This window comes from Rhea pennata, chromosome 18 (assembly GCF_028389875.1).
Source record: "Rhea pennata isolate bPtePen1 chromosome 18, bPtePen1.pri, whole genome shotgun sequence".
Taxonomy (NCBI): domain Eukaryota; kingdom Metazoa; phylum Chordata; class Aves; order Rheiformes; family Rheidae; genus Rhea; species Rhea pennata.
The window spans coordinates 2,037,292-2,057,827 of record NC_084680.1 but is presented as its reverse complement, the minus strand read 5'-3'; the positions used below and the strand labels follow the sequence as shown (position 1 = coordinate 2,057,827).

The 20,536-nt window shown below is 41.0% G+C and overlaps 1 protein-coding gene across 1 annotated transcript in view; it reads left to right on the top strand.

Annotated features, from left to right (window-relative positions):
* The first annotated feature begins 4,100 nt into the window (after positions 1-4,100).
* The window catches only part of ANKMY1 (ankyrin repeat and MYND domain containing 1), a 29,949-nt gene continuing 13,513 nt past the window's right edge, over positions 4,101-20,536 (top strand). The window contains exons 1-12 of the mRNA XM_062591292.1: positions 4,101-4,205; positions 6,762-6,908; positions 8,599-9,035; positions 9,785-10,001; positions 10,877-11,041; positions 13,623-13,681; positions 15,103-15,274; positions 15,727-15,867; positions 16,657-16,827; positions 17,500-17,607; positions 19,351-19,482; positions 20,310-20,423. Of these exons, the coding sequence (XP_062447276.1) occupies positions 4,101-4,205; positions 6,762-6,908; positions 8,599-9,035; positions 9,785-10,001; positions 10,877-11,041; positions 13,623-13,681; positions 15,103-15,274; positions 15,727-15,867; positions 16,657-16,827; positions 17,500-17,607; positions 19,351-19,482; positions 20,310-20,423 (1,968 nt within the window). The remainder of the gene's footprint in view (positions 4,206-6,761; positions 6,909-8,598; positions 9,036-9,784; positions 10,002-10,876; positions 11,042-13,622; positions 13,682-15,102; positions 15,275-15,726; positions 15,868-16,656; positions 16,828-17,499; positions 17,608-19,350; positions 19,483-20,309; positions 20,424-20,536) is intronic.

Sequence of the window (20,536 nt, the reverse complement as noted above, 5' to 3'; positions counted from 1 at the left end):
ATGGATTTGTGGATGTCTAGCCTGCCCAGAAGGTCTCTAATCCTATCCTCATCAATCAAGGGCGTCTTCCTTTCTGCAGACTCTCTCTCTCGTCTCCAGGCTCCGAGATTCCTGAGGGCTGCCCTTAGGAGTGAAACCTGGAACAAAGAAGGCATTCAGTAATTCTGCCTTCTCTGTCACCTTTGTCACCAGGGCCTCGCCCCATTCAGCAGTGGGCCCACATTTTCCCTAGTCCTCCTCTTGCTGCTGATGTATTTGAAGAAGCCCCTCCTGTTGTCCTTGACATCCCTTGCAAGACTCAATTCTGACAGGGCCTTAGCCTTCCTTGCCGCATCTCTACATATTCTGACTGCATTCCTACAATTCTGCCAAGTAGCCTGTCCCCTCTTCCACATTCTGTGTATTTTCTTCTTCTGTCTGAATTTGGCCAAGATCTCCTTGCTTGCCCATGCAGGCCTCCTGCCACTTTTGCTGCACTTCTTTCTCCTTGGGATCCACCGCTCTTGAGCTTGGAGGAAGTGATATTTAAATACTAGCCAGCTCTCCTGGATCCCCCTTTCCTCTAGGACATTAACCCATGAGATTCTTCCAATTAGGTCTCTGAAGAGCCTGAAGTCCGCTCTCCTGAAGTCCAGGGTAGCAATCCTGCTTGTTGCCTTACTCTTTCCTGCAGGATCCTGAACTCCACCATCTCATGGTCACTGAAGCCAAGGCTGCCCCCAACCTTCACATCTCTAACCAGTCCCTCTCTGTTGGTAAGGTCAAGATCCGGCTGGACACCCTTCCTTGTAGGCTCTTCCACCATTTGTGACAATCAATGCATTGCAGGAGCCTCTTGGACTGTTTGTGCCTTGCTGTATGTACTTGCTATCATCCTGACTGCTAGAAAAAGCATGACTGTGTAGGCTGATGGATAGGGTTATTAGCAGTGAGACTGCCAACAGGCAGAGGGATTCCTGTTTTCTTTCTCCTGGTTTTGTTTGTGTACTTTACATATAGTGGTCATCACTCCCTCTACTGGACTGATTTAAAAAGAAGCGACTGGCTGCATTTTATAAGGATCCTGATCTTCTCTGACTATATAAGGAGTATTTGGAAAATGCAATAGCTATGACATGGCTGTATGATGGTAGATTGTGCCAAACCAGTATCTTTTTCAATAGAGTGAATGATTGCATAGAAAAGGAAGATGATCTGTCTCTAACTGCACTGGAATTCAGTAAAAGAGTTGGTGCACTGCAATGGAAAAAAAATCTGGTTAAAGTGGAGCTTTTTACAAAAGTGTAAGTGATGGCTATGGGGAGGATATGAGGAGCTGAAAAAATGAAAGCAACAAATATCTATGTTGAAAAAGGTGCTGTATAGTTGAACACAACTGACTAGTGCACTCCCTTGAGGATCAGGTGTCAGACTGATTTTGGCTAACATTTTCATTTCTGGTCTTGACACAAAAAGACTATATGACTTGTTTGTTGATGACAAAAAGCTGAGAGGCACTACTAATTCAAGTGATGACGGAGCTATCATAGTAGAAGGAAATGGAACGATTTGTACAAAACACAGTGCTAACAAGTGAGAAGTTGGTTATATGGGGGCAAAGAAGAACTCTTACAGCTGGAGATTTCAGAGATCACCTCCAAGGAAAAGGCGTTAACAAACCAATAGATGCTTAGGAGCCACAACATAGCTGCAGGAATAAAGCATAAGCAGAAACCATCCTAAGGTGGAGCAAATGAAAAAATAGGGAAATGTAAAAATATAAGGCACTTCAGCCAGATCTGTGTGTGGTATTTTGGTCTAGTAAGAGCAATTCAAAGTGGAAGAGATGTTAACAGAAGAAAAAATGATATTTAAGCCACGTATAATTCAGACTAGGTTGTGACATTACTACTTTTAAAATAGGAATAATGAGGCAAAAGACCTGTTTTTATGATGCAGCATGAACAGCGTAGTTAAAAGAAAAAATGGTATAATTCCAGAAGATTTCTTCCAGTCCTGTATATTTCCACAAACAGTATCTTATCCATAAAATCACCCCTAATAAACTATAACCTCCCGTCACAACTTACAACAGAAACTACTCTACATTTCTCAAAGGGATGTATGAGAGCTGTGTAACCTAAGATTCACACTTGATGATTTGCTCAGCAGAATTTAACAGCTATTTAGAGAGTACATTTCCACTTAAAAACATATGAAGTACACTTACCATATGGGATGCTTCATACCCTGGTATTATATATCCAGTCTATTGTTTTCAGATTACAATGCACTGGTTTCTATTCTGTATTGATTCAACATTCTGAATTTCTGTCGTGAAGTTTATGGCATCACTAATTCTGGCAGGTACATCCTAAGTGAAAATCTGGAAATTAAACCAGAGACCGGTAAGTTTTTCAAAAAAAAAAAAAAAAAAAAAAAAAAAAAAAACAAATAAAATGCAGCTCCAAAGTTTTTAAGCTCAAATGACTTTTAAATAAAAGTTCTTTCATGAGTTGTAGTGCTCAGTGGAGACTACAGGAAAATTCCTGTTTGTCTTACTATAAATTGACTTACTAGCTTTAGATTGACAGTGCTTTTTTCATAAAGAAAGGGAGGTTTAAACTGATTAGGTGGATCTTTTTATAATGCTGGAAAATCTGGAATTTGTGATGATTGTTTTAAACACAAAACCAACCCATGATAACCTCTCCTGGTGCAGAGCCCTGCAACCAAGTTATTTGTATACATTACTGTCAATATTTTCTAGCATGTCAGAGCATCTAATTACACCACCTATTGATTCAAGAAAAAAGCCTCTTTAAGGACAGAGAATTTTCTCTCTCTGCTTGTTCTTTGTCAAGAGGAAAACCTATTCCACCTTCTTTTTTTTTTCTTTTGTTTCTTGCTCAGAGATCTCAGCTCAAAATCATCATGGCTTTACCTCAAATGCCACCCCTCTTTAGGAGACAAAGAAGTATATGATCACCTTTCAGGTTTCTGAGTGTAGACAAGGCATTATGAATTTAAACTGTATGATATGGGCATTAGAATAACCCAGAAGAAGACAATGAAGTGTAAACAAGCCAGGTGTGCTGAGCTAGGCTGCTTTCAATTGCTTCAAAGTGCCTGAGTAGCAGCAACAGAAAAAAAGAGTATGGTTGCCACCAAAACCTGCCCAGCAGCGGCTGAATTCTAGCGGGTTAGAAGAGTAACACTACAGGCTGTGCTGAGCAGGGTGTGAGTCACCACTGCACTCCTGTCGAAGAAGCTTTTAGGAGGCCGAGAGGTCTCAGAACCATGGCTCTGAAGCAGTCGCTGCCCTGGTCATGCGGTAACTTAGACCGACATAGACTTTGTGCATTTCTGCGACAGCTGGTCGGGCTGAAGCAACAATGAAGTTCTCCTTTTGCTGTTTTGCACCATGCAAGAGTGCAGTTCATCAGCCTTTTGAGAAGCGGTGCCGGTGGCGCTAACGCTGCTGTGCATGAGGCCAAGTGAGCTCACCAGGAGCGCCGCGTGCGTTTGAGGAAGGTGTGGGAGACGGGTCTCGCTCCAGCCACGGCACGCAGGGCCATCTACCTGACGGGATGTGTCAGGAATGCTTTCCTATACGCCAGCTGCAGGGACTTCTTTTACCTCACTCATGACATTCTTTGCTTCTGCTCTGCTGGGTTATGCTGCACACAATCCTCTCTTACCTCTTCCTCTCAAGAGGTAAGGGGCTGTGTGATGCTGTGCATTTGAACCATGCCTTTCCCAGAAACTGCTCCGCAGAGCTAGAAGGCCAGTAAGCACGCAGGCCTCGGCGGGGAGAGCCGCTGGCCCTCCGGGGGCAGTGCGGGAGGCTGCCGGCTCCTGCGGAGGGGCTTCGCCGCCCACAGATCGTAAGTGCGCAGAGGGCACCGCAGACTACAAGCAGCGAGGGCTCCGAGACCCTCCTCTCCACAGACCTGAGCTGCAGACGCCGCAGGGCGGCGGCGGGGCGGGGCGCAGCGGGGGGGGGGGGGGGCAGGGGCGGCCCCGCCGCGGTCTCCACGGCAACGCAGGCGCCGCAGTCGAGGCGGAGCGCGGCCCCGGCCGCCGGGCGACGTGGCGTGTGGTCGGTGGCGGCCGCTGCCATGGAGGCCGGCGCCGAGCGAGTTTCCAGTCAACCGGCGGCCGAGGGCGGCGAGGAGGAGGCGGAGACGGCCGGCGGCAGCTGGCCTGGGGGTGGCAGTGGCGAGGTGCGGGGCAGCGTAGCCTTTCGGGGCGGCTGCGGGCGTGAGCCGCGGGAAGCCGCCGTAGGGCAGCGCCTGCCTCGCCCAACCCCCGCTGCGGCGCGCGGCGCCGCGGTCTGGGCCGGGGCTGGGGAGCCGCGCTAGGGGGTAGGAGCTCGCCATACAGGGCTTTCTGCCTTCGTGTTCCCCATTTTATTTACTATGCTTCACAGAATAATGCTGTTGCAACTAGGAAATGCATGAAATCATATTTTGGAGGGAGTGCATTCACAACAGAGCTTATTTGCAAGGAGGTAGATCTCTGAAACGCAGGTTTTTCTGTGCTACCTCTGTGTTTGGGCAAGCTAGGTAGTTTGTGCTTATTTCATAATGGGGTGAGCACTTTCTCAGCTTCCTTCCGTGCAACATCCAGGAGCCTGCTCAGCGAGTGCCTTGGCCCTTGCTGCTCTTTGGAGGCACTCTGTTGCTTTGTATCCAGGTTAATAATATATTTGCTACTAAAATGCAAACTGAGACACAAGATTTCAGGTAATATGCTTTGCTGCCCTACTTCAAAGGGCTTAATCTGCCCTCCTGTTCAGAGTCAGCAGAAGGTGGTTGCCATAATGCCATTGCTGAGAGTGTTGGGTCACTATCCGTGGCTGAATGAGGCCTCAGATGCCTGCTGCACTTGTGGAGGCTTGTGGGGAGAAGAGGGAGAAAAAAGCAGCTGTATGCTGACTTTTTGCATAGCAGTTACAGAGGGTGGTTGTGATCCACAGCTGTGACTTGTCGGTACAGCTGCCTGTTCATTAGCGCCTTCCAGTGGGATGAGCGGAAGGAAACCTCCCAGGAACCCATAATTCGTGTCTGTTTCTGGAGCGAATGTTGAACGTGGCCATGCATAAGTAGTGAGGCTCTTACAGTTTGCCCATTCATTAGTGCCCAGCACTTTTGTTGCTAGCTGGAGGTGTGCAAGCATGTGAGATCAGGCTCTTTTTCCATTAGGGATCAGTTGTCTGCATAGTGGGATATCTGTTTTCCACATATGAGTTATACTATTACGCAGAAAGGAATGGTGCTTTTATTTATTTTTTTTCCTCTGGAATGCCATTCAACTATCAATGCTCTCAAGAACTGGTGTTCAGTCTAGTAGAGAACACAGACTTAATTTTGGCGATATAAAGAACTCAGCATTGTACCTCACTGTTGACTTTTGGGGGCAAACTCTGCATTCTAATCAAATGTCCTACCACACATTAGCAGAAGTAGTAGTAACAGCTCCCTGTCTTTGGTGATGATTTTCCTGGAAGCTTACTTGATAGAGGGTGGTAGTTTTCAGTTTTTGTTAATTGGGTTGATTTTGAATTGGTTTTTGTTTAAGTGGGATTTTTTTTCAATTACAAAATTTTGATTAATTTCTATAAAACATCACCCAAATGTCTTTTTGCTTAAAAAATGATAACTTAAAGTGTTTGTGAGTAAAATCAATCACAGTTGATCAATCAAAATCAAATGAGTGGGTTGATAGTTAAGGATTTTTTTCACTGAAGAGAAAAGGGATTATGGACAACCTTTCAACTTAGTGTCTGTCACCTTCATACAATTCAGCACTATGTATACTTATGATGTGAAGTTTTCCAGAACTTTCTACCGAGGGTCAAAAGTGTCAGTTTTAGAGTAGCATCAAATTTATTTTTTTTTAGCAAGTATTGCACAAAGGTGTAATGTCCAGGGGCTTCACCTGCAGCTGTAAATCAAAGACCTTATGGCAGGGCTGAAGACGCATGAGATCATCAATAAACATATAAATTAAAAAAAACCCAATTTTTATTGTGTAACATTTTATATAATTGTATTTACTATAAAATTATGTTGACTACTCACTGCAGACTGAATTTTATTGTACTTTAAGAGTAGGCGATTTAAGAGTAGGTGATTAGGTTTGGGGGTGAGTAGAATTTGTCAAAAGGCAGGGATTGGGTAGGGATTATTTGAGTGATAGTTCTTTCTCCAAACAGAATTTTGTTATTTGGAAGCAGGAATATTCTCTATGTGTGGAGGCTCTGTGCTTCTATAATGAAAAAAATGATTTGTAAGCAAGTAGCTGGATGTTTTTCATTTTGCTTTACTAGGTTCTTATGTATTCAGATTTTTGGGGGGCAAAAATATGTGTTTTCATGGCTGTACTGATTTCCCTGTTTTGTTGGATGCAAAATTTTCCAACTAACTGTTTTTTGGGATACAGATCTTTGTGAGAGGTGTTGAACGCTTTGATAGATGTTGGCTTAGTCTGCATTATTTGACAACATATCTAAGGATATGGACACTGAGAAACATTGCTAAAATAGTATGATCTTCCATCATGATTGCTACATGATAAAAGAGCTGCTGTGGCAACCGGTAAAATCTTGGCAGAGTTTTGAAGACAATGACTACAGTGGAGTTGAGATTTTACCCAGTCTTTATTAACTGTATAACAGTTTCACTCTCAGTTTCCTGTACCTTGTTAGTGCTGCTCTGTTGAATTTAAGGAGACAATTAAAAATTCACTTTCTTCTTTCTCTTTGTGGTGGATTACAGAGATACATGGGACAGTTTTACGTGGACCATCGCCATGGGAAGGGGATTTGCTACTGGCCTGACGGTTCCAAATTCACTGGAACATTTTATCTCAGCCATATAGAAGGCTATGGGACTCTGGAATGGAAGAACGGGAGAAAATTTCAGGTAACTGGAAAAACGTTCTGCTATTACCATGATTTCCCTGCCTTTCAAAGTCAGCATGAATACAGGAAAATTTGAGTGTGGTTTTTCTTTTCAGGCAGTTCCATTAGTGTTTGGATTGTTTAGAGCAAAAGCTTCATGCTTCAGTCTTCAGGAAGCTGCATTGCTGTCTTCAACTATTCAACTTAGGTTGTACAAAGCTTTTGTTTAGGGAAATTTTGAAGGAGATAATATGATACCATCTGTCTAGAACTAAAAATCTGATGCCTGGAAGAGTTTCTTTTTCCAGTTTCTAGTATATAAGTCTTAAGTATTTACTCCACTTGCTAGATGAAGAGCGAATTACCTAATCAGTACTCTGAACAGATGTGTTAGGAAGCTGGCAATGTGAAACTGAAAAATACTACATTTGAAGAAACTGGAGATGGAGAGCATTCTGAAGTATCAAGATAGTTAGTTGTCTCTTTCGTATAATTCCCAGGTCTACTGTTTTTAGTAGAAGCTAGAAAATTTGTTTACTGAGAGTTTATAATTTTTTGTTTTCAAAGACGAGAAAGGTGTATCTGAATAGTGCCCAGCGTAGGGCAGCCCTCCTGTCATACTGATCCATAGTTGTGTCTGCAATAGGAAACAGTGTTTCATCAGTTAATCCAAAATATATAACAAAACAATGTATGGCCTTTGCATTGAGTTGACCCACAAGAACATAATACTGCTGAATGTTGATAATATAGCACTAATTATGGATTTAGGAGAACTTTAATTTGAATAGATCATGTATAATCAGAAACTAAGGGAAAAATAGAACACCCTCAGGTTATAATTAAACTTGAGATATTACTCTTGCCAGTCGTAGTGCTTTTTCTGATCCTTTATCTCCATAGATAGACAGTTCAACATGACTGAAGCTGTTAATTTGTGTTCCAAGTAGCTGTTTTGAGGCTGTGATAGCCTTGTATGAGCATGCCTTGAGCCACATGTGTGATTCAGAAACACTGGATATGTGTCAGCCTGCTTGAATTTGGAAGCGGTGCTTGTGCATTGCTTAACATAGTGTCATGTCAAACTAGGATGTTCTTCTAAGAAGGCTGAAACTCCTGTGTTGTAATACTACACCTGTGTCTGAGACTCTTCTGTTGACATGAAATAAAAACATGTACTATCATGCCTGCAAGGTTGTCCTGAAGTTAATTACCATGTTGTCATAAAGTTTATTACCATGGTAAGAAAATAAATAGTTGGGAACTGTGCTGCCATTCCTGTGTTCTACATCTGTGCAGTTGTGTGTCAGAGGTGTTTGTTCTGATTTGGAAAATGTTACTGAAAATCTGTCTTGGTCCAAAAAGTAGCAGAGTGGTTAATGAATGCAAAGCTGGACACAGAATAGTGTGAAACAGAATCCTGCTCGGGCACTAAAATCTACATGAAATTACATCTAAACATAATGTCTTAATGGAATTAAATTTAGGGCCTTCCACTGTTCTTGTACTGGAAGAGTTAATGTGTTTGCCATTAAATGGATCAATGTGACTATGAAGGCTTTGTAGTACAGAATGGCTTCAGCAGTTGTTACTCTGTCAATAAGAAATGGACCAATAAGACCAAGGCAGAACAGTTTAAATAGAAACCAGACTTTAATTGTAGAACGTGTTTGATCTTTGATTGTTACTGACAAGTTTACTTGTTTCTTAAGGGGCTGTACAAATTTGATGAGCGATTTGGACCAGGAATCGAGAGCTATCCAGATGGCTATCAGGATGTTGGCTTGTGGCTGAGGAATCATCTAATTAAACTGTGTACTGAAGTACCTGGTTATTTTTCTCTCTTGGATTATCCAGAACACTTCAGATATGTTGATGCCAGTTCTCAAAGGAAGTATATTTCTGTTGAGGAGGACCCATTTCTCCGTAGCTATAAACATCTCCCTTTTCATGACAAGAATATTTTGCCTGAAGGAGTCTTTGGCTATTCCCGTAACACAGATCATCTTACTTTGACTCGCACCTTTCTGAAAGAGTGTGATGCTTCATATTTCCAGAATACTTCAAAGCTATCTGAGGAAGACCTTTGGCCTGTTGCCAATGTAACCCCCTTACTCGTCAGAATGCAGATGCATATTTATAAACACAGGTAGCTGTTGATGATTTCTTTTTTATGTATGGATTTTTGTAAATCATATCCATTATTTTCAAAGATAAGCTGCGTGATAGAAGCTGCTCTCTAAAAGATTTTTGTAGTCTTTAGATGACAAGCTGACAATGAGGATTTTTTAAAAATGAAACAAACAATTTCTGATACCAATGATACCTTTCTGGGGTTGTCTTAACTCTTATTCTACTTCAAGACTATAAAAAACATGCTGCAGCAAGTCTGCAGCTACTTGTAACTGCCCATGAGCCTTAGTTTTATATGTAGCTTGATACTTGTACATAGAAGTGTTCTTTGGGCAGACAGAATATTTTTTGGTTTGCTTTGTTTGGAACACAAGCTGTGTATTTTATAGCCATAGCTAAAGCTGGTAATATAAATCAAAAACTAAACAGATACGAATGTGCGTGCTAAATCTTCTGTTTGTAGAAACACTTGGCAGTTAGATTTTGTTTTCTAATTTCTTAGGTGTTGGATGGCTGGATGTTTATGAACTCTTCTGTAACCAATACCTGTGTGCTGCTGCCAGTAACCCCTAGACTAGTTTGCCTTTCTGCCTATGATTTAAGCAAACTTATATTATCTGAAGTAGTTCTTAAAATGATAGGTGTTCATATTTTCCCATCTTACCCAGCAACATGCTTTGTTCTTGTTCTTTTTCTTTAATTGCATTAGTGGCCTAAGAGTACTTAGCTGCTTAAATGTCTCGGTGCTTTTTTCTCCTTTGCTAGGTGCTGTGAAGCAGAGTTTGCTTCAGATGTCAGCTTCATTCTCAGTGGAGTCCGCAGTACTTATGGGCCTCCAGGCCCCAAGGAGCTTGCCTCAGAGCAGTTAATTCAGAAAGCAGCAAAAGGAGACTTTGATGGAGTCTATACGATTCTGAGGGATGAGCTTGCTCATCCAGACGTAGCAGACAAACATGGATACACAGCACTTGCTGCTGCTGCTGTAAGACTCCTAAGAATGACTCTTTACCATATGATGAGAAATTCCTCGTTTAGTAGGCTGGATTATATTTTTCTCTTTTTCCATTACATAGTAAGTGTAAAGAGAATGTTTAATAAACAATAGGTGTGGCATAAGGAATGTCTGTAATGAATAGTATCATGCCAAACCCCACAGTGAATAATCTGTAATGTTTACTGAAGTGCTTCTTTTTGTAGATTATTATTTTAACTGTCAAGTTTGATTTGCGTTTATGATTATGCAGTGGACTAGATTTGCATTCTTCGATATGACCCTGCCCATATTACTGTTTTTTTTTTCTTGTCCAGCTGTAATCATAATCACATTCAGACAGAGTTATTTCATTTTTGCTGGAAAAGGGTGGTGGTTAGAAACTGTGTGTACATGACTCGCTGAAGGGGAGGATGACTTCCCCTTTTCTTTGTGCCCTTTTCAGCTACTTGAATACCTGACATTCATTCTAAAAGTCTAGCAGAATTTAGATAGTAAATTAGAACATTATATTTCACCTACAGCCATCTCAGTCACTTTTAGTTTCTTTCTGTATGTGATTCCTCATTAAATCCCCGTGAAATCTCGTAGAAGCTGTTATAAAAAAGAGAAGGGCAGAGATGTACTTGAGGATACTCAAAGATACACATTCTGAACTGTGTAAGACATGGTCCAGTACTGTGTTTGTATTTTGTGACAAATGTAAACTTCAATTGGTTTAAGTGTTAGTTTTCACTGCTTTCAAGCTATGCTGTCTATTCTTCCCATGTAGCAATCTGCAAGTGAGTGCATGCATGTGTGAGTATAGATTTTTACAAAATAAATATATATAAAAAAAACATCCTGAAGCATTTTTCCCTCTACAGGTTAATTCCCACAATGATATTGTTAATCTTCTTCTCGATAGTGGAGCCGATGTGAATAAGTATAGTGATGAAGGATTATCTGCTCTCTCCATATGCTTTATTCTGTATTATCCAGCAGAATCTTTTAAGGGTAATATTGCTGAGAGGAACTTGCACAAATACAAGGTTGGTTTATTTCTAATCTAAAATATCTGAATCATGATATATATTGCCTCAAACTGTAAGTTTACTTTTCAGAATTACTTTACTGTAAAGTGAAAAGTCAGAACTCTTGTGTATCTTGCACTCTGAGGATGCAGGATTCTCTGTTCTCACTACTAACTCCTACTTCAAATGACCAAGCTGCAGTGCAGTAACAGGCTTACTCTGCAATTGAAATAAGGCACTGTATTAATAGCAGAGATGTGAGGCCGTGTTTAGCTAGGTATTTAAGACAGTTAAGATGCAATGGGCAATTAGTGGGAATTACAAAAGCATCCAAGCAGGACAAGAGGATTTAGATGGTTCTCCTGATAGTACGGAGTCTGTCTGACATAGTTGAAGTGGCAAACAAGAAGCAATTCAACTGTCCAAGGAGTCTCTTGACCTTTGGAGAGCGTTTACAAAGGAGGACTAATGACCCTAGGCTTCCTCCTGCTGAAAAGAGAAGTACCTGCTTTAAATTGTCCTATGGAGGAGCATGATACATATTTTGAAAGAGTACAAACCACACTGTGGAGAAGGAAATGAAAACAAGGTTGAAACATAGGGTCAAGATTTGGCAAACAGTCTGAGAAGGCAGAAGGGATCAGAGAGGGTCCTGGACAGGTAAAGATTATGTGGTCTTGGAGGTGTTTCAGAGGAGGCTAGAAGTGTAAGGATGCTGCTGAAACTTTCAGAAGAGGCTACTCAGGTCTAAATGCCCTGAAGAAACTTGTTGGAAATGAACTACAGGGTAGTTTTTGGTTGCTCTAAAATACCTGTTCAAGTTCCAAGAGTATCATAGAATCATAGAATTGGTAAAGTTGGAAGGGACCTCTGGAGATCATCTAGTCCGAGTGGCTCATATGGGGATCAAACCTGCAACCTTGGCATTATTAGCACCATGCTCTAGCCAGCTGAGCATATGTTTAAGAGGTGCCCCATTACTAAATTTGCAAGACTTTTGTGAAAAGGAAAGAGAGGTGTATATAAACCAAACGCTTGGAGAGTCGCAGAAAATTGGAGTGAGAAAAAGAAATCAGAACTAGACAGAGTTTGTTTCTGTCACGGTCTCTAAGAGTCAAAAAAGAAGCAATGGTGCCTAGGGTTATTTTTCCCTAGGTACAGGACTCTGCACTTGCCCTTGTTGAACCTCATGAGGTTCCTCTCCGCCCAACTCTCCAGCCTGTCCAGGTCTCTGTGAATGGCAGCACAGCCCTCAGCTGTATCAGCCACTCCTCCCAGCTTGGTATCATCAGCAAACTTGCTGAGGAGGCACTCCATCCCCTCGTCCAGGTCATTGATGAAAAAGCTGAACAGGATGGGACACAATACTGAGCCCTGGGGAACTCCACTAGGTTCAACAAGGGCAAGTACAGAGTCCTGCACCAAGGGAAAGATAACCCTAAGCACGAGTACAAGCTGGGGGGTTGACCTTCTGGAGAGCAGCTCTGCAGGGAAGAACCTGGGAGTGCTGGTGGATGACAAGTTGATTATGAGCCAGCAATGTGCCCTTGTGGCCAAAAAAGCCAATGGTATTCTGGGGTGCATTAGGAAGACTGTTGCCAGCGGGTCGAGAGAGGTGATCCTGCCCCTCAGCCCTAGTGAGGCCTCATCTCAAGTTCTGGGCTCCCCAGTACAAGAGAGACATGGAGCTAGTGGAGAGAGTCCAGCGCAGGGCTACAAAGATGATCAGAGGACTGGATCAACTGCCCTATGAGGAAAGGCTGCGAGAGCTGGGCCTGTTTAGCCTGGGGAAGAGAAGACTGAGAGGGAGGATCTTGTCAATGTGTATAAGTACCTGAAGGGAGGGTATCAAGGGAATGGGGCTAAACTCTTTTCAGTTGTCCTGTGTTACAGGACAAGAGGCAACAGGCAGAAATTGAAGCACAGGAAGTTCTGCCTGAATGTAAGGGGGAATTTCTTCACTGTGAGAGTGATGGAGCCCTGGAACAGGTTGCCCAGAGAGGTTGTGGAGTCTCCTTCTCTGGAGATCTTCAAAGCCCACTTGGATGCAACCCTGTCTAACATGCTCTAGGTGACCCTGCTGAGCAGGGAGGTTGGGCTAGTTGTTCTCCAGAGGTCCCTTCCAACCTTACTGATTCTATGATTCTATGAAAATGTGCATTGCTTTCTCTTCCTCTGAGTTGAGTATGAATCCAGAAGATCTGGAAACACTGGTCTTGTAGATCCTAGTTCTACATTCTCATACAAAGTAATACAGGTTGAAAATCTGTAAGAGTCTTGTTTTATTTCAGAGATATTTTTCTTTTAAGTTAGATGGTGAATGTTTGAGGAAACTGTAACACTTCTAAACATGTTTTACTTACAATGGAGATTGAGCAAGAAAATGTTCAGTTATTTGGTTTATTATAAAAAATTAGTTACAAATTATTTCTAATGATTTTCCTATCTACTGTTAAGCAAATTCCATTATTATTATATGATCTTGTATTACTGTTATCACTTGTATTATTCTTCTGATGACTGAATATGCTGACTCACTCATTGAAAGCCTGTTTTTTCGTTTTAGTAACTACTTTCTTTTATTTTTTTAATGTTCAAGGAGAACGAACAATCACAACCATCAGAAACAACTAAATTGTCTGAAGGCATAATCTCAAAGTAAGTCTCACTTATGCCCTATGAATGGGAGACAGTCTCATAAACCTCTTTGAACATAGAAGGCAACAATTAGTATTTCACATATATCGCAGAAGGGTACAGCTATTGCAGGAAAAGCAATGTCTTGTTTGTTTAACTAGACAAATCGTGTTCATATCAGTAGAAACCACTCATTGTTTATACACTGTTATAATGCAGATTGGCAGAGTGTGAAGAGTGAAGCTGGAAAGTGTAGTTTGAGCTAAGGACCTCATGCCTGAACAAGACAAGTTCTTGACTGCATGCGTTGCAGCTTGTCACAGTCTGCTATAGAAACCTGCAGTGTAGTGAGGACTTGAGGAAAGATAAGAATATATTCACCATACTCTTTGAAGTTTTGACTACAATGGACTTTGTTGGTTGTTTTCTACAGATGTCTGACAGGGCCTAAAATGTAGTCTTTTTGTCTTGCTTTTATGTATGCCTGAAAGGGCCACGTCTTGCCTTTTGTTTTGCCTGCGGAGTAGTCCCCAAAGATGATGGAAATTTTTGTATTGGATTTTATGCCAGCGTAGGTAACTTTAATGTCTTAGAATTTCCACAGTGAAAATTCCCTGTTGGCCTTTTTGCCCTTCATCCCTTGCATTTGACTTTTGTGGCACATCTTGCCACCTCTCTTGCTTCTCATTTGAATGTTATTTATGTATTGCATGTTTTTTTTTGTTGGACTATAAAGATGTACAGAATATAGGACTTGTGGGTTAAAAAATGAGTTAACGCCATGTGAGAGAAGAGAAGCCTCTGCCCAGACCACTTTGTGGTAGAGTTTCTGGGTGATTTCCAAGGACTGTTTTGTTTTTTTTGATGGTGTTAAGTTTCTTTTTTAGGGATGTATATGTGTATTTTGCCTCCATGGAAATATAGATGGAATCATCAGTTAGTCTGCTGAAATACACTGTCCTGGTCTAGCATAGTTCTTGTTCTAGTTTTTGTTTAAGGGAAACACTGAAAGAATATCTCTGTTTTTTTGAGATGGATGAATGAAGTATGATGGAGGAAAGAACCTTCCAACCAGTCTTAGATGACAGGAAGGAGAAGTCTACCATTAAAAGTCTCAAGACTAAAAGTTTAGAAGTGACATATGAGTGAATAGTGGAGATGCAGGGAACCTTTCTTTGCATATCCATTCCCATGCAACCCAAAGGGACTGCTTTTGAGTGCTGCCTTTTTAGTTTGGAGGAGTGAAATAACCTCTTTAGGTAATAATATTGTTACCTGGGTGGAGCACAGCAGCTGTGACACTGCTCTAAAGAATGAAGTCTTGTCTCTGCCAAATACCATTTTTAATGTCTACACCTGGGAGTTGTCGTAGTTCACCATCATTTAGAGTTTTTTTGCAAGATGCTAATGAGTGATTCTGGTATTTTCCACGTCAACTTTAGACAGAAGAAGAGATGGGCCACAATCCAGCTGCTGCTTTGCCGAGGTGCAGATCCCAATGCCTGCTGGATACCATCACCCCTTCTGTTCTTTGCTGTTAAAGCTGCAGATGCAGAAGCAGTGAAAATCCTCTTAGAAAGGGGAGCCAGGACTGATGTGCGGCTTCCATCCAAGGTTTCATTGCATTATAATTGATAATGATGTAGGATTATAGATGAGTACTGCAGCTTCTGTGACCTGCAAGTAAGAATCAGCTTTAGCATGGACAAAAAGCTGTTTGAAGTTATCCTGTTCAAAGAACTGTTTTATAGAAAGAACTCAAAACTCCTTTATTCTCTGAGTTTTCTTTCCTCATTATGTTTTCTTATTGCTAAGCCTATGAATGACTGGGAATGCTTGTGAAACTGCTCTTCAAGTTGGTAATGGCTATTGTGATTTTGGTAGGTTGAGGATCTGGGGCCCTGAATATTCCACTGTCCTGTAAGTCAATTTGTAGGTTCTTGGTGGCTGAAAGTAAGGTACAATTTGTGGGAAGTGGAAACTTGGATTATTTTTTTGAAAATATTTGGTACTGTTTTAAGTTCTGCTTGTTATAAACAGGAGTCTTAATGCTGTTTGTTTTTCAGTTAAGGGGTTTAACCCCTCTCCATATAGCTGTATCTATTCCTGGGGAGGAAGGGGTCCAGATAACACGGTACCTCCTGCATTCTGCCCCAGATCTTGATGCAAGGGCAGAAGATGTAAATGAGGCATATGGTCCAGACCAGGTATGTTGCTTCGTGAGCTCAACTTCTTGCAACCGTTGAAGGCTGTACAATACATGAGCAGGGAGTTGGGCTTCCTGCCTGCTTGATTCCAGTGAAGTCTTTGCCTCCTGTTGAAATAACAGTGTTCCTTTAAAAAAAACCACCAACAACAACAACAACAAAAATTTGAGGTCTATATTATTGGGTTACAGTAAACACATCCTTGTGTTTTGATGCCCAAGAACATTTTTGCTGCCGTGCTTCATGTTAGGCATTTGTACTAGACTGCCCATAAGAGACCTTTAACCTCTGCCTAAAGATATAATGATATGCAAAACAATTGCCCAGAAGCAGTGCAGGCAAAATTACTTTCTTGTATACTGTTTTTATATACATATATATATATATATATATAGGTCTAGTAAGCCTATATTCATGCACCTTAAATGAATTACATCTGAATGAGCTTGACTCGAGGAAGACCTTTTTTTCTTGGTAGGTTGCTTCTTTCCTCTTGCCTGTCACTGTATCATTTGGCCCAATAAAAGTTATTAAATTCTGTGTGTAAAATTTGTCTTCTCTAGATTCCTCTAGTGCTTTTATTAAACTTTTTAATGTGCAGTACTGAAGATGATTTAAGCAGATGGAATCTGAATGTAAAGAAGGAAGTAGAAAAAGAGTGGCCGTTGTTTTGGTGGGGCTGAATGAGTCTCGCCCATGGTTGAGATCCAGAGCAATGGGTGACCAAGCAGTTTATTTTCTTGGGTTATCTCTGAGCTTTGTTACAAATGTGTGCGTAATTTCACTTAGATTCCTCTGCCTCAAACCAGAGAAGCCAAATTATCCCGTGGTGTCACTGTGCACCTGAAGAATGAAACAGGACCACCAAAAGAGTACTTCTCCTCCTATAGTGGTCCTGTTCCAGAAGAAGGTGGAAGGAGTGCATTGCATATTGCATGTGAAAGAGAGGATAACTGTGAGGTAAGTTCATGGCATCTGAGGTTCTGCTCATCTGCTTACAGAGAGTAATTATAAGCTAAACTCCTCAAATGACGTATCTGGGAAGTGAGTACATTACATCCCTTTGTAAGGAGCTGATTGAATTCGAGGGGTAAACTCTTTTCCTTGTGGGTTATTGGTGTTGTGCTGATTAAAAATCCATTAGCACTTGAGGAAAAGATATTTCTTAAGTCTTTAGAATTTTGTTTAACACAGGAATTTCCTTTGCTTTTGTTTCCATTAGGGACTTGGCCATTAAATTTTACTATCTGCGAGGCCAATTTGAAGCTGGACAATCTGAGTTTTGTCATGCACTAGCCATACTAACATTCTTCTAGCAGATTTAGGAGGTGTGGAGGAAGGAGAGGTTTTTGAGAGAGGAGATGTACTTCTTCAGAAGCAAGCTTACATATACTCTTTGGCAGCAGGGTTACTGAAATTTCGTAATTTGAAGAGATTTTAGTATAACATTACCATGCTTGAGGTTCTTAGCCGTGAGAAAGTGAAGGTATACTTTTGCTATAGGATCATAGCTTAAATGAAAGGTTTGAATATGTTTTATGCTGCTCATGTTGTTCATTATAATTAAAAATATATTAAAAAGTTAACGTTATTATGATCTAATTCTAACTTTTTCTGCATCTGCCTACACAGCATGCTAGAGATGTTATCCGCCTCCTTTTAATGCATAAGGCAAATCCAAATACACTGTGGAGTGGCCATTCACCACTTTCCTTAGCAATTGCCAGTGGGAATGATTTGGTGAGCATCTTTTAGTTCCTCTTTATGTGTCTTGTACTTCACCATTTGTCTCTGCTTTCTCTGATGATAGGCAATTTTGGGTAACTATGGCAAGCATAATTAATACCCAGTGAAAGTACTACATTTGCTATTTTTCAAACCTGTGGATGTTACATGATATTTAGTAATATTTGTTAAGATTCAGAAGGGTATAGCATTCAGAGAAGAGTATCCATTTTTATGGATCACAAGAACATGCAATACTATTACAGGCTACCTCCCCACTCAAATCATCCCAGCCAAATGTTAAAACACTCTACTTTTTGATATAAGAAAAAAATAATGTAGCTATTGAGGAGTATGCTTTTCTATGAAAAGATCAATGACCAGACTTGGAAAGAACCTGTGCTCAGCACTCCACAGATGAGACTTATAGTTCACACAGTAGGGTTCAATATGTGAACTTAGCACCTACCTGCCTTGAGCTGGGAATGACCTCCCTTCTGCTCAGACAAGGCCCTTAGGAGTGGGTCCACAGCAGCTAGCATGCTATGAGAGGAAGTGTGTGAACAAAACAGGTAATGGTAACAAAGTGGTGTGTCTGCAGTGCTCTGCTTCTCTTGAAGTAGAGCTCCAGGCTCCTGGTTCATCTTTGTGGAATACAAGGGAGGAGAGTGAGGGAGTAAGAATTGCACATAGGCTACCCACTGAACTCAGCTGCTGTGCAGCCAACCAGCCAGAACAAGGCCATGGGAAGAGCAATTGGAAGGGAGCAAGCATGACTGTATAGCCTAGTGCTTCAGATAATAAACTGATAGGGGTAGGGTTTGAGTCTGATTTCTGTTTCTCTGGTTACTTTCTCCTGTACAAAAGCACACTAATAATTCAGTCAAGCATTGTCCTGGAAATGCAAATATGCACAAAGCAAGGGGAAGCCCCTTTCAGTGTTTCTGGTGGAATCAAAATTTCAGTTTTGTTCTGTCACTGCAAATTTTATACTATGTATTAGGATTAATGGTAGATCATAATAGAAAAGATCTATTGATTACTGTTACTTTTTAACTGTATTTATTTGAGTAGAAAGTTATCAATCATCTATAAAAATAAAACTGGATACAATGTAATGTGGAGCTACAGGATACAGCAGAAATGGATGCAACTGGATAAAACAGAAAACAAATTCTGTATCAAATATTTGAAACAGAACTGTTTTCCTTTTTTTGCTCTGTTTCTTTTAAAAGACAATTTAGGTATTTTTCTGGGAAAAAGAGTTTATTGCATCTTTGTTTGTTACAGAAAAGATGTAATTTCAGGAGTCCCATATTCAACACATTCTACTGCTTTTCCTGCCTTCTCAGAGCCTAAGATGGAGTGATGATCTAAAAGACCATAAATGTTCAACTTCTCTAATTCTTATCTTTGTAGTAAAACACAGGTGTTTTTAGTATAATTTATGAAAATATCAGAGCAGGTGATATTTGACGCTACCCTGTAGCATCTTTCATAGTGCTGTTTGGTACAAATATTGCATGATGACATTATGATTCATGCTAAAATCTGTTCTCAGGTGAACTAAATCTGTGTGTGCTACAAGCTATCTGAGCCATCGAGCTATGGCAAATATAAGCAGATATTCCAAGTCTGTTATGTTAAATGCTGCAAAGTACTAACACTTTAGGCTCTTGACTGGTCTTGCTGGGATATCATTTTCCTGCTGTGAACTGTCGAAAATGTGTCTCCAGCAACTATCTGTTACATTTGCAGGCAGTGGTTGAACTCCTCAAACATGGTGCTGATCCAAATCTGCCATTAAGAGGAGCAGTAAGAAGTGCCCTTTGTACAGCTGTCAGTACCAGATATGAACAGAAGAGAACGAAAGCACAGAGGATTGCTTTGGTGAGAGAACATGTGGATTTGATTTTTTGTTTTTAGCTTCGGAAAAGCAGTAATTTTTATCAGGTGTGTTGAATTCAATTTCTCTTTTACTAGGCAAACTGTTTTTTTTTCTTTTTTAAAAACAATTCATTTGTCTCTTCCCAATGCTATTTGTTTCTCTCCTAAGGAAGAGAGGTTTCATAAGGAAATTCATTTTTGTGTTTGAGTAAAGGCGATGACGACCTCCTTGTGTAGAAGAGTAAAGCAGATGAAGAGTGGTAGTCATGCCCATGGCCTTGTCAGATCTGACTTGTTACCTTGTTTGTAAACACAGCTGGCATCCACATAAAGAAATACGTATTACATTTGATTGTGCTATGTAAAGTAGTTGATAAAATACACTTTCTCCCCTATGGTAATGTCAATGGAAACTTTTGGTCTTATGAAAATTGGGGGTTTTTTCCTCATCCCACAAAGCACAGAGCTGATCCCATTGAGAATGGAGGGGAGGAAAGCTGTGACTGAGGAGGACTAGAAGAGATTTTCCCAGATGAGTTCCGTTCTGCCCCCATCTCACTAGTTGTCCGTGCTTCATCTGTTGCTGCAAGATTAGATTGTGAGATATCTAAAAACAAATAGTAACTGCTTCCAAGAAGGTTTTACGTATAAGACACGTTTAGATTTGACAGTCCATCAATGGCACTCCAGTGGCAGAAGAAATGCACAACTTGGTACACAAAATAGTCACACAGAGGTTAAGCTCTGATATTCGCTCCTGTGTCTAACTGTGGCATGGACACAGGTTAGTTAGAAAATTGGATGTCTAACGTTTTGCTTTCTTTTTTCAGGTTGATAAGCTGCTTGAAGCTGGTGCAGATATCCTAGCACCAGTAACTCTTAGGGAAGGACGGCAAAAAGCAGTGGGAACAGCTGTTGATTATGCCTATTTTGAATATTACCAGGTATGATTTCAGTTCCCATAACTTAAGATACTATGTCCTTATCAGAACAAACAGCCTCTTGTGTCCTTAGGATTTGTTTAGGGCCTTCTTCAGAAGCTTTCACTTGGAATTTA